Genomic DNA, 17,334 nt, shown 5'->3' on the forward strand with positions numbered 1-17,334 from the left:
GGCTGGCTGGTTGGGGCTCCTCAACCCCCTTTACCTTCTCTCCAGGTAGTCTCTGTACTGTAAGCTCCAAGTAGGTGGGACCCGTTTAACTTAAAGCAGCAGACACGGGTGGCTTGTCCTGTTACTTCCCACTGAGTAAATAACACTGATAATTCATTTCATCCCTTACAGAGAACTCTGGGGGGAGAAAAAAAAAAAAGCTCCAGCTTGATCATTAAAATGAGCTTTACACCATTTAGGTGAATCTAAATTGTGTCATTTCTTTTTGTCGTCAGCCTGTTAACTTGTCAGGCCTTAGTGGCAGTGGTATATTTTTCTTCTGCGCAAGTCTTAGAGCTTCCATTTACTAGATTTAGTAAAACGGGAATAGTCACTTTGTGCAAACATTTTAATTAATTTTAAATAGAAAGTTGAATGTACAATGCTGTGCTCCTGGAAAGCCTTAGGAACAGGGGAGAGAGACAGGGATGTAAAACTTTCCACACGTGATTCCAGAACCATCTCCCGCCCACAACCAGAGAAGACTAGGGGAAGAAAAAGATGATGTCTTTCTATTAGTATTATTTGATGCTTTTCTGGTGGTGGTGGTGGCGTGTGTGCCTTTGAGACCTACTGCATTTTTAATTTTATTAACCCTTGAAGTCAGTCTGGAGATTCAGTTTGGAATTTCATAAGGGAACATGCGTTAATTACAAACCAGGTGTCAGCTACTGTTTGGAGTCCTCAGGCATTTTAGCACACTTAATGTTCCCATCAACTCTGAGAGAGAATTTTTTGATGGGGAAAGTGGGTCTCAGAGAAGTACAGTGATCTTGTCAAAATCCCGAGGCTGGTAAGTGATGGGTCAGGATTTGAACCCAGGGCTTTCTGGCATCAAAACCCTTATTCTTTCCACCTCTGTTCCATATCACTTCCAGGCAGGTGCAGTCAGAATTGTCTGTCCTATAACCTGTCATAAAAAAAAAATCTTGTAGATTTAGTGATAGTAAAACTATAAGAAAAGTTATTAATGCAGGAGGTCCCCACCTCATGCGCAGCCTCTCAGATGAGGACCAGGCTGAGCCTTACATACTGTGATGCTCTGGGTTGAGTTGTGTCTGAGGACGAGTCAGTCACCCTAAGGGAAGGAGTTCTCCGTGCAGGTCAGCCCAGTGACCACTGGAAGGCGCTCATCTGACACTTGCCCTCTGTCCCATGGTAAATGGATTACTAGAGAGCGTCATTCTTCTTTAACCGGCCTTCTGCTTTTTTTATGTGACATCAGTGGAACCTGTCAAGTGCCCTGCTTTCTGGAGAACATCACAGTGTTTTTCATTTTCTACCACCCTCCTGGTGAGCATACAGCCAACATATTGAAGGAAGGCTGCATTTAGAATGTGGAGAACTCCCTGACCTGACTATTCTCTACTTTTTTCCCCCTGAGTAATTTAAGTAGGTCATATTTTAAATTTGACTTCCCAGGCACCTGGTTTTAAATAAAATCCATTCTTACCTTCTAGACAATCCAATTTTTTTTCACCACTTGGAGTTTATGCAGAAGAAAAACAGTTACAATATGAATACAGAAAATAATCCTAACTGTATTTTATCAATTAATAAAGACAATAATTGTTTCCTCCTTACGTTCTACCCTCTTCCACCTTTTGGGTGGAAGGAAAGTGCAGTGGGAGCCCCTTGGTGGTGATTGGATGGAACTTTCTCTGCCATCCGGGGCAAGTTCAATAGAGAGCCCTCATGTCAGAAACAGCCCTTGGAAGCTCTTATCACTAGGCATGGGTAGCCACGCTTCTTCCTGTTGTCCTGTTTGAGTGTGCAAGGGAAGAAGTGTGGTAAGAAATGATGCTGATTCTAGTCTTCCCACCAGGAGATGTCCCACAAGTGTTACCTAGGTCAGAAATGGCAAGTGAGTTTTCTCTTGCCACCTCCACCTGCTCCCAAGTCCCAGCCAGGGCGCTACATTGAAGGTTTTTAGGCTCTTCCTAGGCTCCGGAGGACAAGATGCCATGATCTGCCCCTGCAGAGGTGCAGGAGGGAGACGAGTAGCTCATGGGCCCTCATTTCCCCTCCCTGACCTAAAGCTTAGCATGAGTCTTATGTATGGGACACTGACATGGAACCAATTTACTTTGTCCTGGAAGCCCTCTCAATACTTTGAGAAAGCCCATCATTTCTCATACTTGTTCGTATTTGCACAGTCCCTAATCTGAATCTTGGGCACCCTGGTTCAGAACGGTACCCTCTCTCAGACAATCAGCATGGGTCGCAACTCTACAGATCTCTCTGCTCAAGTCTCTTGGAAATAGAAGGCATGCTCCCTACATTTAGAAAGAGTTTATCTAAATTTAACATGTAGCTTTGATGTTCTCTCTTTTGATCTCATTCTTCTTCTCTGGTAGATTCATAAGCATAAGAATTCTCCTGGAAATGGTTGTTTGTACAACTATTCTAAAATAGAATATGGGGGTGGGGAAAGCCCCTGGATCGTAGGTCAGCTGTTGAGATGTTTTTGTTTCATGTCAGTTTACAATTAGGGTCAATTATAACCAACACACACTTCAGGAGAAAAAGGCATTGTATGTACAACATGAGGTCTGCTCTAGAAACTGTTCTTTCCACACCTTTCATAAATGGCCATTTTCTGCTTTGCCCGCACGCCCACCACTTGGGAGTCTCTGAATGTCAGGAACATAACAGACATATTTACTCAATCAAGCCAACACTGATGAATGCAACACTGGAAGGAAATCAACAGTGATAAACATAGTCTTGTCCTTGAGTAGCTTACTGTATCTTTGGGAAATGAGACACAGAAGGAGAATTAATTACTATAAAAACTAAATAGAACATGACAACAAAAGGGGCACGGTAAGGTGGATGGGGCCTTTACTAAGGAGCGATCTAATTAGGTATGTAATCGTGTCAGGGGATGGGGAGACCATTCCAGTTGCAGGCACACATGTACCTGGAGAATTCTTGGAGCCTGTGCATTCAAAATCACAGGTAAACCAGGAATTGTTAAAACACCCCTGTCGGTCATTTCTGAAGGTCCCTGAATGCCAGTTCCATAGCCTGGAGCCATGCCCTCATTTTAGGCTCATGGTGGAAGCCAGGTTGGAAATTCAGGTTCTTTACAAACTAATCCTGAAGTGAAGAGTCCAAAGTCTGAAGGTGACCACTAAAATCTCACTCTTGATGACCTCCAAATGGGCAGTATTGGCACAGTTGAGGCCAAACTGGTAAGAACTGTTGGTAATTCATACCAGACCATCCCCAGATTGTCAGCCTTCTTCCTATCAACAGAGGCAAGGGGGTCCCTGCTGACATGAACTGCTAGAGATTTTATGTCTTCAACCTGCCCTCCCCTTCCTTTTTTTTTTTTTTTTTTTTTAAGGCCAGGCGTATTTCCTCTTTATACTTTATCACACATGTTATGCTTTGGGGTAGGCACAATTATTTCTCTGTGGTCTAGATAAGGAAAGTGAAGCATAGAGAGATGGTGCCTCAACAGTGGCCCATCCCCTTCCTTCTTTTTTTTTTTTTTTTTCCGCTATACGCGGGCCGCTCACTGCTGTGGCCTCTCCCGTTGCGGAGCACAGGCTCCGGACGCACAGGCTCAGCGGCCATGGCTCACGGGCCCAGCCGCTCCGCAGCATGTGGGATCTTCCCGGACCGGGGCACGAACCCGTGTCCCCTGCATCGGCAGGCGGACTCTCAACCACTGCGCCACCAGGGAAACCCTCCCCTTCCTTTTTAATGAACATAAACTTATCAGGAGTAGGAGTTGACTAATCTGAGGGTAGAATATTCAGCAAAATGGGTTCTGATCCCCATTACTGACAGCAGCAGCACGCATGTCCATGCAGCTTCGTTAAAGGCACAGCTTAGAGTCAAGGCAACCTGGTTTCCAGTGGGGCCCCCCTACTCGTGACCTTTATGATTTCCAGCAAAGTAATTTCACCAATCTGAGCCTCAGCTATAAAATGGGAGCGTGATCCTAGCCTCCCACCTCGTTGGGTGATCATGACGATTCAGCAATAAATTGCGTGTGAAGGATCCTATGCCGTGCCCAGCATATAATAAGCATTCAGTTGGTGGTAACTGCTGTTATTAGTAGCATTTTTTAAATTAATTTTTATTGGTGTATAGTTGATTTCCAATGTTGTGTTAGCTTCTGCTGTGCAGCAAAGTGAATCAGTTATACATATGGCTATATCCACTCTTTTTTAGGTTCTTTTCCCGTACAGGTCATTACAGAGTATTGAGGAGAGTTCCCTGTGCTATTCAGTAGGTTCTCATTAGTTGTTCTTAGTAGCATTTCTGTTGTGGTGGTTATTGTTTATCTGAAGATGGCTCTGCACCTCCGTGGCCCAAGTCCCCAGCCAAGAGCCCTGCAAGCAAAGCCGAGATGCCCGGCAGGCTCAGCCTCCTTAGACGGACACAGCCCTTCAGGCGCTGTCCCCAGCCCCATCCTCTGTGACCTGGTGCTCTGTCTTTGCTCTTTGCAGCCGCCTGCCCCGTCCTGTGCAGCGGGAACGGACAGTACTCTAAAGGGACATGCCAGTGCTACAGCGGCTGGAAAGGCGCGGAGTGCGATGTGCCCTTGAATCAGTGCATCGATCCTTCCTGCGGGGGCCATGGCTCCTGCATCGATGGCAACTGTGTCTGCTCTGCCGGCTTCAAAGGCAAGCACTGCGAGGAAGGTAAGTGCCAAGGGGTGGGCTGGGCAGCCATGGGGGCGGGAGGCGTTTGCAGACCTGGACCTTTGCTAGTGAGCCCAGTCCTGGCTCCGTGTTTTGCAAAGGAAGTTTCAACATTTTGCACTTCAAACCGCTCGGCTTTGATGGACTTCTTAAGCTTTAGAACTCAAGAGAGGAGGCTTGCAGGCTGACTCTGGAAGACATATTTTGTTTTCCAGTTCTTTATGTTAATTAGTTCCTTTTCTTTTTCTCCTGTGTTTTTCTGTCTTCTGTCTCCCTCTGCTTCTCCTCCCCTTCCTGCTCTTTCTTTTCCTTTTTCTTCCTTCCCCTTCCCCATCTTCCTCTTTTTTTCTGCTTTATCTAAAGTCCTCTGACTTGGGAATTATGGTATCCAGAAAAAAAGAAACAAGAATCCTTAATCCTCCTCCCTTCCCCAAGGCTGTTTTCTTTTCTTTTTTGTTGTTTTTTCTTAAAGCTGTTCCTGGTCATCTCAGACCCGTATATGTCTGTGTAAGTATTTCTGCAAAAATTAACATCAATAGAAGGCAGTCAGGCTCGAAAGACTATAGGTACCTGTGTCATTTAGAGACACCATGTGGGGCAAATGATCCTGGTTACCTACAATCACAGAGACTTAGAGGAGAGTGGGCGCGCAGTGAGAGGGCTGGGATTTGATGAGTCCTGAAGAGCTCACTCTAGCGTGCTTTGAATTGGTCGCTAGCACACGTGGGCAAGCCAAGCCTGATCAGAAGCTGGGGGCGGGGGGGTGGTTTGGGGGAGGAAGTATAGGAATACAGGGAAAGAGCACCTCTGCGGAGGTGTTCGGAAGCCAGCTCTAAGTAGTCCTAGTTGTTCTGGTTAGTGCTTCAGGAAGTCATTTGGTAGCAAGGTGTTGGGACCTGTAAGGCACTGGAACTCAGCCAAGCTGCCTGTCAGCCTTCCCCCTCTGTATTTGCCCTTCCAGAGTATGATTTTAGTTGCCCATCTATTGCTTTTCCCCTTATAAAGAATCATCCACAGTTAGCAGGAAGGTGAAAACCTAGGTTCTCTCCCTCTCTCGCCTGCTCCCTCCCTTTGAATTGGCTCAGTCCTTACAGCCCTCACCACAAAGTAATGACAGTGGCTTTCCCTTAGATACCCACACAGAAGCTCCCCTTGTGACTTCTCCCATTTCATGGTTTTTAGAACTAGTTCCACAAAGACTCAGCTTCTGTGACATTATTCTTGCAAGATTTTCCAATACATTACTGCTAGTGCCCTTAACGGGGCCCAGAAGTGTGACCCCACCCCCAGATCCTCACTCGCTCAACTCTCTCTCTAGTTTTCCTCTATAATAAAAGGTAGCCTCCCTCCCTCCATCTGCATCATAAAACCAAACTGGGAGCTTGGATGGAGGAAGTGCTGATTTAATAACCCCGCTTGAAAGGTTAAAGCTCTTAAAGATAAATGGACTGCAGGAGGCAAAGCTGCATTGGCTGAAGACAGGGGAGAGGCCAACAATATAACAAGCAAGGTTAACACAACCTTTTGCATATACCTCATTTGGCAAGAGGATAGTGATAGAGCAATGGTGTTGCCCATCTTAGAATTTTTTCAGTCCAGTCAAGATTGTGCATATCTGTATGAGTGGGATTTCAAGTACTCTCTCAACTTTCTCACTCTCCCACCTGGTCTCATTTAAATGTTCAGAATGAATTAAGCATCCAACTAAACAAGGAAGCCACGTGGATCATTATGAAAGGATGAAGTCGCCTCTATTGATTTCTGCTGCCCCAAAAGAATGAGCCGAGATGATGCATATGCTGTTTTCAAAATAGGAAATGGAATCAGAAAGCCTGGATCAGCCCTTTCTCTTCCATTTACCTTTTTTCTTTCTGATATTCATCTTAGTCATAACGTTCAAACAGTTTACCTGAAATGGCCATGGCAACGAAATCAATAGTTGTCATCCTCCATTTTTGCTGCATAAACATTGTTGTACTATTAGCAAATTTGCACAAGAAAATGAAAGGACAGATTCGTGAGGTTTCACTCGATGATGTCTGGGGGAGTGGGAAGGTGAGACGAGAGAAGAATTGACATATTAGTTTAAGTCAGCCATGTTTTCATGTCAGTTTCATGGTTGAGTCATTTTTCAATGACATTTAACTTCATAAATGTAATTCATGGTTCTTCAGGGGTTTATAGTACATATTGTTTGTAAAACTCCTTGACCTCCTTTTTTATCCTTAGGGACAAAAATTGCATTCACAACCCTTTTTTGTCAAACCTACAGAGGGCCCAAGACTAAATGAGTTCTAATGATTTCAGCTGCCAGAGGGCTGGTGGTATAAGGCACATGGTACTTAGCTGGTAAAGACCACTGTCCCCCTTTTAAGTATAACACTGTTTCTATTTATAAAGCTTTGTACAATGCCATCCTCCCTCCTGCCTGCCGAATACTCTGAGGAGGTGGCCACGAGACCATCGTATGAAACTGGAACCAAATTTAAAATTCAGAGTGAAACTACCCCCCTTAATGTCTGAATTTAGTTATTCCATCAGCTGCTATAATTATATAACACAAAGGGCATATTTACTGGTTTCACTGACCTGAGAAAGGGTTATCTCATATTTCTAGATACAACAAATGGTTCTTTTAATGACATTCCACTCCAGGGCTAATAAATCTCAGTGGATTTTCCTCCTTCCTTCATACTGTAATTCAGGATAGAGAAGCGAAAGCTAATTTATCTGGAAGAAAAGTGTCATTTTCTTCCTTTTTTTTTTGGTATATTACTTTTTATTTCATCCTTTTAGAAAAAGATCATATGATAGTTTTTTTCAGTTTTTTGAGAACTCCTAGCTATTGGCACCTCACCAAACATTTTAAGTGGCTAATTATAGATGGAGAGTGATTTTTGAGACACATAGCACATGAGGTATTTTTGTGTAGATTTTGAGTTTGCTATGTTTGAAATGGGGACAGAGTAAAAAACTAGAACTTTGGGATTTTCTTTTATGAGAAGAATATGGACAAGATTGATTCTGAATGAATGAGTTCATGTTTTGCAGATTCCAAATTGCACAGCATTCTTCCCAAAAGCAAGATGTTATTAGCACCCTTTTCTCTTTCTTGTCAGTCCTTCACACTGGAAATTTGTCTCATTAACAACAAATGCTTATGGCAAAGTCTGCCGTTTATCCTCACAGCAATTATGTATTGAGCACCTACTGTATTCCCTTGACTGTGAGAGGCATGAGATGTTAAAGGCATTGCACAGCCTCTTTGTGAATGTCTTCCATGTGTTTGAATCTTTCAGTTCATTTACATCCAGATGTGCTCCACCCTCCTGAATGGAGCAAATTTGAAAATATCAGAAAAGGTTCGTGTCATCAGGAGTAATAGTCCCCAAGACAATGAGTTCAACATTAAAGTGATTGTAACCAGAGAAAATGGCATCATCATAAATGTCTCCAACTAATAATAAGTCACTGAAATGTACCTGATTAAATGTTCCTGATTAAAATTTTAAAAAACAATGGCAGCTTTTGCTTCCCCATGGCTCATAGTTTTGAACTGATTTCCATAAATAACATCTTCCTGAGAAGGTCCAAATGGGATCCTGAACAAACATCTCTTAACGCTGAAAATTCTTATTTCTGCCTCAAGCTGTGCCCTCAGATGATGGCAGAAGCAAAGGCTTCAATCTAGGCCAACAGACCTGATTTCCAAGCTGTTAAAATGAGCGAAGTTTATGTCTTAGTCAAATAAGATGACAAGACCCCCCCGCCATTGCTCTGATCCATAAGGCACCATCTGAGCCTCACGTAAGACCACTGTTCACCACTCAAACCCCACGGTGTGCAGTGCCCTCTGTTCAAATGCCACTGCATCATTTTCTAGGAATACCTAAGGAAGCTGGTCTTCCTCTAAAAAGCCCTCTTTGTCCATCCTTAGGCTCGATGGATGTCCAGAGTTTGGGGTCACATTCTCATACAAAGAGTCCTGTCCTGAGAACTGGCCTTTGCAGCTCACTGCTCTCCTCACTTTGAGTGGATTCCAGAGTAATAAACTTCAAGTCACTACTGGATGTATAGCCACTCTGATTACTAAGATGGCCAAGCAATCAGATCATGAAACTGGCAAGAACAACAGTGACTGGAATCTGACCGTTAATTCGCCTGATTAATGGTCTGGGGGGAGGTCAGTGCCACAGCCAGAGACTCACCCATCCATTTTACTAAGATTATGTGTAGGAAGGTTACCCCTTTGGGATCACTTCCACACCCAACTTCACCTCTTCTACCCTGCACATTTACTAACTTCTTCCAGTAGATGTGTGCTCAGAGAATGAAAACTAATTTTAGACTTAGCCTAAGTGAAACTTAATTAGGAAAGTGACTCATGCATGAGTGTCACTGGTTTTCTTTTTCATCTTTTGGTACCTTCTGAAGTCAAGTATTAGTGAAGTTAGACTGAGCCTCTCTACTTTTCTCTCCAAAAGTGAGGGATGCTCGGGTTTGGTATTACATGTAGAGACATCACCAGCATTCATGGTCCAGTCTCAGAAGCCCTGATGTGGTTTAGTAAGATACTAATGCTTCTAAGTACAAGGTTCTCAAGGTTGGATGATACATCTCTATATTTGGTTCCTCCTAATTCTGCTTGAGAAATCCCCCTTTTTCCTTTACATTCTCTTCAAGTTTGAGATTTGATATTTTAAAAAATAAAAAGTCTTTAATTCTTTATGGGTATTCTTCAAGGGGTCATGTACTACCTGGGCTGCTCTGTTTGCTTGCAGGCAGGTAGGAATTGGTGAACCACTGGTCCGTTCAGCTGTAAACTGGTGTTTCATGGCCCACCCCCCATGAATGATCAATACTTTTCCTCTTTGTTTTTTTTCAGTTGATTGCTTGGATCCTACGTGCTCCAGCCATGGGGTCTGTGTAAATGGAGAATGCCTTTGCAGCCCTGGCTGGGGTGGCCTCAACTGTGAGCTGGCGAGGGTCCAGTGCCCAGACCAGTGCAGTGGACATGGCACTTACCTCCCTGATACGGGCCTCTGCAGCTGTGATCCCAACTGGATGGGTCCCGACTGCTCCGTCGGTAAGCCAAGAGGTTTTCTCCTCACTTTCCCCAACACTCATGCCCTGTGTTCCTTCCAAAAGCCCAAACAGATGAGAATCTGCTCTTTCCATTCAGGATGGAGGGACTTTGGTCAGTTGCATAGTACCTCTCTAACTCTATCCTCAGTCATGAAGTCTTTGATCCTTGAGAAAAGAACAAACAAACAAACACCACTTGGTTCTTGTGCCTCCTTGGTTTCATCACTGCAAATGGATGAGGGGCCCGGGAGGGATGCTTCCATTTGCATTATAGCTTTCTTATGTACACTCCCTAAAGGTACCAGAAAACAAAACAGAACAATTCAGTCCCAGACAAACTGAATGGAATGTCCTATAAAAGAGAAAGGACGTTCCCTCGGGGTGCCAGGTGAACATGTTATAAAGCTCTGCAATACTCCAGCGACAGGAAAATAATGAAGTTGCACTGTACCCTTTATTTTCCTAAAATTAAGAGTACGTGTCTTACCTCCCTAGTGACCTTAAAATGGAATGGTTCAACAGTTCAAGCCAGGCTCCACCTTGCCTAGAATGGTTCCGTTCACACTGTCAAGTGCCTATCCAAGCAAGCCATCATCCTTCCGCCCCCTTCTGTCAGATTACCATGGCAATCAGGAAGGGAATCTATGCGAAGCTTTGCTACAATGGGAAAGAAATGAATATTTCATTCCAGAAGGAAAAAAAGAAAAGGAAGAGTCAGTTAAAATGGGCTATTTTGGGTATCTTCTCAGCCCACTCGCCTCTGCCTTCAACTCTGATGTTGGTGGTCCAGGCCAAGCTCTGTGGAGGATGGGGGGAGGGGGCGCCCTAGATCCAACGCCCAGCGGTGCTGCCGACATGCTGTGTGACTTGGAGTGAGTCACTAACCCTCCTGGTCTGATTTCCCCTCCCCTGGCATGATGAGCCATGCCTCCCTCAGTAGTCTGTCGTAAGGATGAATGTCTGGCACGTGCTTGTCCTCGAGTGAGAGGTCTGGAGTGCCAGAGAGTGCATATCTGTCTGTATGTCTCCTCCCCAACCACAAAAGACTTTGAGCTCCTTTGAGAAAGAGGCTGTGTAAATGCAGCACAATTAGAGCGGTCATGATTGCCACCAAGGTGCCGATCTGGGTGACAGTCTCTAACTGGCCTCTGGTCAGTTCAGGCTCTCAACAGGGAAAAGAATCCCAGCTGGCTGGGGAGTCAGGCTCCACAGGTATCTTTTCAGGTGGGCACCTCCCGGGTAGCTTTGCCAGACTGGTTGAGCAACAATGTCTGACCTCTTCCTGGGATGGTCTCAAGCCCTAGAGCAGTGGTTCTTACACTTCAGTGTACATCGGAAACACTTGGCGGACTTGATAAAACAGATATCTAAGTCCCACTCCCCGCGTTTCTAAGTCAAGAGGACCAACCAGGGCATAAGAATTTGCATTTCCACATAGTTCCCCAGTGATGGCGATGCAGCCAGTCCAGGGACCCCACTGTGAGAACGCTGCTCTAGAAACTACCTCACAGTGGATGAGTACCCAGCCAGTGGAGAGACAGGCCACCCAAGATGACATACCTCTGGGCCTTGGGCCAGCTCCAGGGACCCGGGCCACGTGTGTGGTCTGGCCTCCAGTGGAGGGTTTCACCGGCTGTGGTGTTGAGCTGTAATCATTGTTTTTCTTCCAGAAGTGTGCTCAGTAGACTGTGGCACTCACGGCGTCTGCATCGGGGGAGCCTGCCGCTGTGAAGAGGGCTGGACAGGCGCAGCTTGTGACCAGCGCGTGTGCCACCCCCGCTGCATTGAGCACGGGACCTGTAAAGATGGCAAATGTGAATGCCGAGAGGGCTGGAATGGTGAACACTGCACCATTGGTAGGCAAACGGCAGGCACCGAAACAGGCACATATTGCTTTATTTTCATAAATTGTAGATCTATAGTGATGGTCGTGCGTTGCAACTGGCTGTTCCTTCAGGGACACGCGTGCTCTCCGGCATTCCCTGCTGCCCCTCCAAATCTCCCAGGGCATAGGGAAGGGAGAGGCAAGGTCCTGATGGGAAGGCTTTCCCTTCTTTCCAGAATTCCAGATTGGGAGGAAAGGGAGCAGATCAGATAAGAAAATCCATCCAAATTACTCATCGTGGAGAAAGGAAATGCACATGCATGGGAAATTGTCAGGGCCTGGAGGTTTCAAGCACCCCAAATGACTGTGGTCTTCAAGTCTCCCCCCTTTCTGAATACCCTCCCAGCCGGATCCCTGCTTGCTGGCAACAGTTGAACTCACTTCTTTTAGACCAGGTTGGATGCAGGGCGGGACTCCCAGGTTCCCTGGGTAACCAGGTACCCCTCTAATAGGTTTGAGCCTCCCCTTGTTGTCCCAGGTCAAGGCTTTGTCCTTGGGCTCCTGACCCTCCCCCTCACCACCACCTTAGATAAATGTCTCCTCCTCTGGCCCCATTTCATCCTCACTCAGTCACCTCTCTGTATATGTAAAGCCTGATGACTGAGAATATTTCTTAAAAGGTCATTTTTTTTAAGAAGTAATACTTCTCAAGTTTCTTCGGTTTTGGTTTTGGTTTTGTCACGGTTTGGGGTTGGTTTCATGCCAAGCTGGCTGAGGCCACGTGCTTGCATGGAAACTCTCAGAGAAGTCTCTATCCAAACTACTAACATGGCCCCTTGAACTTACCTTTGATTCTAGCCATTGAGTTGGGGGCCCTCCCCTCTGTCCTAGCCCCAAGACCCCAGGCACCTGGAGTGAGAGGCAGGGTTAGAAGCTTCTCCAGGGCTGACTCATGAGCTCAGACTCAGTTTCCCATGCTGTTCATTTGGGTGGTCAAGCAGAGATAAAGTGCTCTCTGCATTAGGTTTCCCCCAATTCTATCTAATTGGGCATCCGAGGGGCAGCGTGCCTATCCAGGCCACAACCTATAGCACTGGGACCCTGCCGGGACAGTCTGTTGGCAGTGAATTGTTTTTGCAATCGTTCAATGATGCTCCAGATCCCGCTCCCCCTGCAGCCGCTTTCATCTTCAGTTCCCTGCAGAGTCTGGGGGATAATTCAGAAGGCTTTGAAGGGAAGGAAGTGCACAGCCCAATACTGAGACAGTTTAAAATCCTTATTAATAGCTCCCACTCTTCAGGGGTGCTCCTCTTGATATACTTTTGCATGCTCGGTGTGATCTAAATACAGACTCTCCCCAGCCTCCTACCTCCATTGCCCCCAGTCTCCCTCCCCAAAAGAGCTCTTGCCAACCAGAAACCTTTAGGTAGAACATCCCCCTTTCTCTCAATTCACACAACCCAGCCTCAGCCTCCCCTTTGCTCTCCCCTTCCCGCATCTGCCGAGGGTTTAGCATCCCACAGGGATTCCTGCTGACTCTCTCCCACCTACAACTCATCTCTACTCTGGGAAGAGCTCACAGGAGGGCAGCCCTGATGGATTAGAGCAGAGGTTGGAGAACTGTAGGTGGGGGTGCGGACCAAATCTAGCCTGCTGCCTGTTGCTCTGTGGCTTACGAGCTAAGAATAGTTACCTTTTTTTAAGAGTTGAAAGCAAAATATTTCCTGACGCATGACCATCATATGAAATTCCAATTTCAGTGTCCCTTAAACCAAGTGGTAGTAGAGGACAACCACACCCATGTGTGGATGTATCATCAGCTTCTGCACTGCACTTGGCCTTAAGTAATTGCAACGTGGTCCACAAAGCTATTTGTTGTCTGGTGCGAAAAATACAGGAAAAAAACTGGCCAACCTCTGAATTGGAGAGTTGCGCAAGTGTTGGCAAGAGAGGGAGGAGAAAAGAGAAGAGGGTCAACATTCACTTTAGAGAAAGGATACCAACTGTGACTTGAAGGCCATGAGGGGCCAAGAGAAAGGGAAGGGTCCAAATGTCACAGAGAGCGAGTGGAGAGAGAACAACTGTTGCGTGGAAATGTCTCTGGGGCCTTTGCAGATGAAATGGGAAGATGGTAACTTGAGTCTCATAGAAGATGGTGAGGATGTGGCCAGCAGGAGAACACAGGAGATGATTCTTTCTAGCCAGCCCTTTGGGTGAGATGAATTAGAGAAAGGTGTTTTTGCTACTTGAAGTGTCTAGTCCAAGTTTCACAGCTCCGTGAGCTCTTGAGAAACAGAAAAGGTGCAGATTTATGTGCCAAGTAAAGCTCCCCCAAATGAAGCTAGTGACGTCCCAGAAAAGTCTCTCCTTCAGAATTATGAGCTCTCACGACTTCATGAGCTCGCACGACGTATGTCATAAAGATCTTTATCACCAAAGTCTGTCCTTGTGAGAACTTAGGGCTCTGTGGTTTTATTAGTAGTAACAGTACCATCCCCTCACAGATTTACATTCATTGGGCTTTGTTCGAAAAAACCCAAGCATTCCTTGGTTGGTGAGATTTGCTATTCAAAATCTAGAGGTGTTCGTACACATGTTCAAGCTCCTTTTGCTTTTCAACCTCTGCCCCCAGAGTTGTTTCATGGAGTTTTAATCTTTTATTTTGAGCAGACTCTCCTGTCGATTCACTCTAAGTGAATGCCGCAATTTACAAGCCCAGAACCAGTCCTCCTCCTCAGGGATACTGACAGTCAGAAAAGAAAGAGAGGCTCTTTGGTCCCTTTCAAGCAGAGCCTCAAATGCTATATTTTGAAAATAGAAAATAAATAAGAATGAAATGGCACCTAGTCTGCAAAAAAAAAAAAAAATGCATTGGGAGGTTCGGGGTAAGGCAAAGCAGTGGGTGCTTCGGTTGTCTGTGGTTTATTTTCGAAAGGTCATGGTGCGACAGTTTTCTTAGGGTCATTGCAAATAGTCAGCTAAGCATTTCACATCAGTCCTTGTGTATCACGTTTATTTTACCCAAGGAAGCAAGAAGACAGATGCATGGGGGAAAGGGATGAGGATAAAAGCACAGCCTTCCAAAACTCAATCAAGTAGAATCACCAGGATCTATCCATGCTTGGTCAAATGCGTTTCTGGAAATTTTCAACCAAATTATTCTTTTATATTTGGATATTTAATACATATTGCTAAAGATTTAAATATAAGGTATAACATTTCAATGTTAACTGGTAGAGCTAACTTGCCAACAGGTTGGATTCTACCAAGCAATGATCTTTTATTACCTCTTTCTAACAAGTTAAATACAGAGTATGGCAAAAATCTCCAGAATTGCAGAGAGGAGAAATAGACATTGAATCCAAATCAACCACAATTCGTGTATCTCTTTGGAATATATTAGCATTATTTGAATAGGCTGCAGTTTACTCATATGAATAAATCAGAAGGCACATTGTGTGGTTAGACTAGTTTCATTCTTTAAACATAATCCTAAAATGGGTTGTTGGTCCTATCACCTGCCATCCCTCCCACCACCCCTTATTAATACTGTGGATTCAACCTCAGCAGTCTATTCAAAGTCTATAACACCAGGGCAAAAAGGAACCATAGAATAACTCAGAAATCTCTATGAACTAGAGTAAATTCAGATAAACATCTCTTATAAAGAAACAGAGTAAATGTTAACATGTTCTGCAAGCAGAATAGTCGGGCAAAATACAGGGAGAGACCAAAGTTCTTATTGCTGGAGATTACAAGGAGGAAAGCAAAATGCTCATTGGGGATTGTTGCTATTGTCGTCAGCTGTCCAGATATCCACTCTAAATAATACAAGCTAACACACACACAGAGTAAATCCACCAAAGCTAGGCTCCGACCCTAGGTGAACTCTTTGATATCTGGGTAGTGAGCAATGTCTATAATGGTTATTCCAGCCTGTTTACTTTTTCTATGTGGTCCTGACCTCCAGCTGCATTTCAGAATCATGAGGCCTGGATTCCCAGGATCGTGTGGGACTGAGTAACCTGCCCCTGTACCACAAGTCAGAACAGTTTTCTTTTCCCTCTATCGCACTGGGACCCTTCTATTTTTCCTCTTTAATTGGTTGGGGAAAGAACTAGGTTCTTGTGATGTTAATAAGGAAAATGAATCTTTACCCAAGGTAAAACCAGCCGTGCGACAATCTGATGTGCTGATTAAGTGATTGTCATCAGGAGTAGACAGGGTCACAGTCCAAGAGGGAGAGAGCTTCGGAGCTACAGGGAACAGGTCAGGAAGAAAATGACTGTCAAAATGAACCAACTTCAGGGCTTCCCTGGTGGCGCAGTGGTTGAGAGTCCGCCTGCCGATGCAGGGGACATGGGTTCGTGCCCCGGTCTGGGAAGATCCCACATGCCGCGGAGCGGCTAGGGCCGTGAGCCATGGCCGCTGAGCCTGCGCGTCCGGAGCCTGTGCTCTGCAACGGGAGAGGCCACAGCAGTGAGAGGCCCATGTACCGCAAAAAAAAAAAAAAAAAAAAAGAACCAACTTCAGACTGAGTACAGCTGCTTCTGCATCTCATTCCAGCTTCATTTAAGTTATGGAAACTTATTTTTTTTCTTGTAGCTATTATCCTTCAACATTTGAGCTTTCATGACTCTACCATGAGATATCAAGTTGAGAGAAAATTAGCCACTATGGAACCATCCTTCCCACTGGGTCTTTGGAAGCAGCTAATTCTCTGATTGGTTCATTAACATATTCCTCCGGGAGCTCTTATTGGAACCCATCCTAGGATCTCCATATTTTTTGAAGTGAAAGCCTAAAGTGATAGTTCTTCACTCTTTAAGATTATGGACAGCAGAGAGCAGAATATGTTCCACTGCTGCTTTTTTCTTCCGCTACACGGTGGCCAAAATGTGAGCCTTTTCATTGAAGATCAGGAATCACCACATGCCCAGAAGTTCTCTTCACGTCTGGGTCAGGCAGTCTGCCCAGGTTTCCTACCCAAACTCAGAACAAGGCCCTGGAGGTAGAAGTTATAGGAACCCATTTTCAACTCAATGCAAAAAGTAGAATATAATGAAAGGGAAAAAAACTGCCTCACAAGTAGTGAGACTCTCGTAGCTGAAAGTGTTTACTTTCTTAGCCTAGATGTTGAAGAGGGCCTTTCAGGGGAAGGTAGACTAGACAGACACAAAGCTCCCCCTGGCTTTATGGCTCAACCATCCTCTAGTTTAAAGGGAAACATTTTTTTGGTATGACTTTCTATGTGATTTAGTAACATATGCCCCAGCAGAAAAGGAGGTCTCATCAAAAAAGAAAAGAGGGGAAGAAGTCTTGCAGTTATAGTTCTGTGGGGAGACAGTGAGTTGGAGCATTCCTTGTACCATCACCTTCATGTTTCAGAGGGTCCCCTTATGTACTAGCACGTGGCCCGCAGGGACAAGGCCAGATCCAACAAGTAGATAGCTTGATACGAGGTATCACCGCCTTCACAAGAGCAAAGAACTAAAAACAGTATGGAACTCTTAGAACAGAAACCCATGGGTGAGAGTTAGCATGAGGAAGATTCCAGACTCAAAAGAAAGGAAAACATCAAAGAATAAGAGCTGTTGGAAAATGGGCTGCACTCCCTGAGTGTATGTAGTGAGTACTTGGTCACTTGAGCTTTTACAAAGAATCAACATTTCTTCCAAGACTATGAGTCTTGGATTCCACAGTATGCGCTCAAGACTTTATATT

General features: G+C 45.1%; 1 protein-coding gene across 11 annotated transcripts in view; it reads left to right on the plus strand.

Annotated features, from left to right (window-relative positions):
- Positions 1–17,334, plus strand: part of TENM2 (teneurin transmembrane protein 2) — a 530,300-nt gene that overhangs the window by 359,188 nt on the left and 153,778 nt on the right. For 6 of the 11 annotated variants that reach the window (XM_082622423.1, XM_082622416.1, XM_082622422.1 and 3 more), the window contains 3 exons: positions 4,506–4,700; positions 9,586–9,786; positions 11,456–11,668. In XM_082622423.1, coding sequence (XP_082478549.1) covers positions 4,506–4,700; positions 9,586–9,786; positions 11,456–11,668 — 609 coding nt within the window. The remainder of the gene's footprint in view (positions 1–4,505; positions 4,701–9,585; positions 9,787–11,455; positions 11,669–17,334) is intronic. The other 5 variants (XM_082622419.1, XM_082622421.1, XM_082622417.1 and 2 more) reach the window with 4 other exon arrangements.

Source organism: Mesoplodon mirus (assembly GCF_964341445.2).
Source record: "Mesoplodon mirus genome assembly, chromosome: 5".
NCBI classification, from domain to species: Eukaryota; Metazoa; Chordata; class Mammalia; order Artiodactyla; family Ziphiidae; genus Mesoplodon; species Mesoplodon mirus.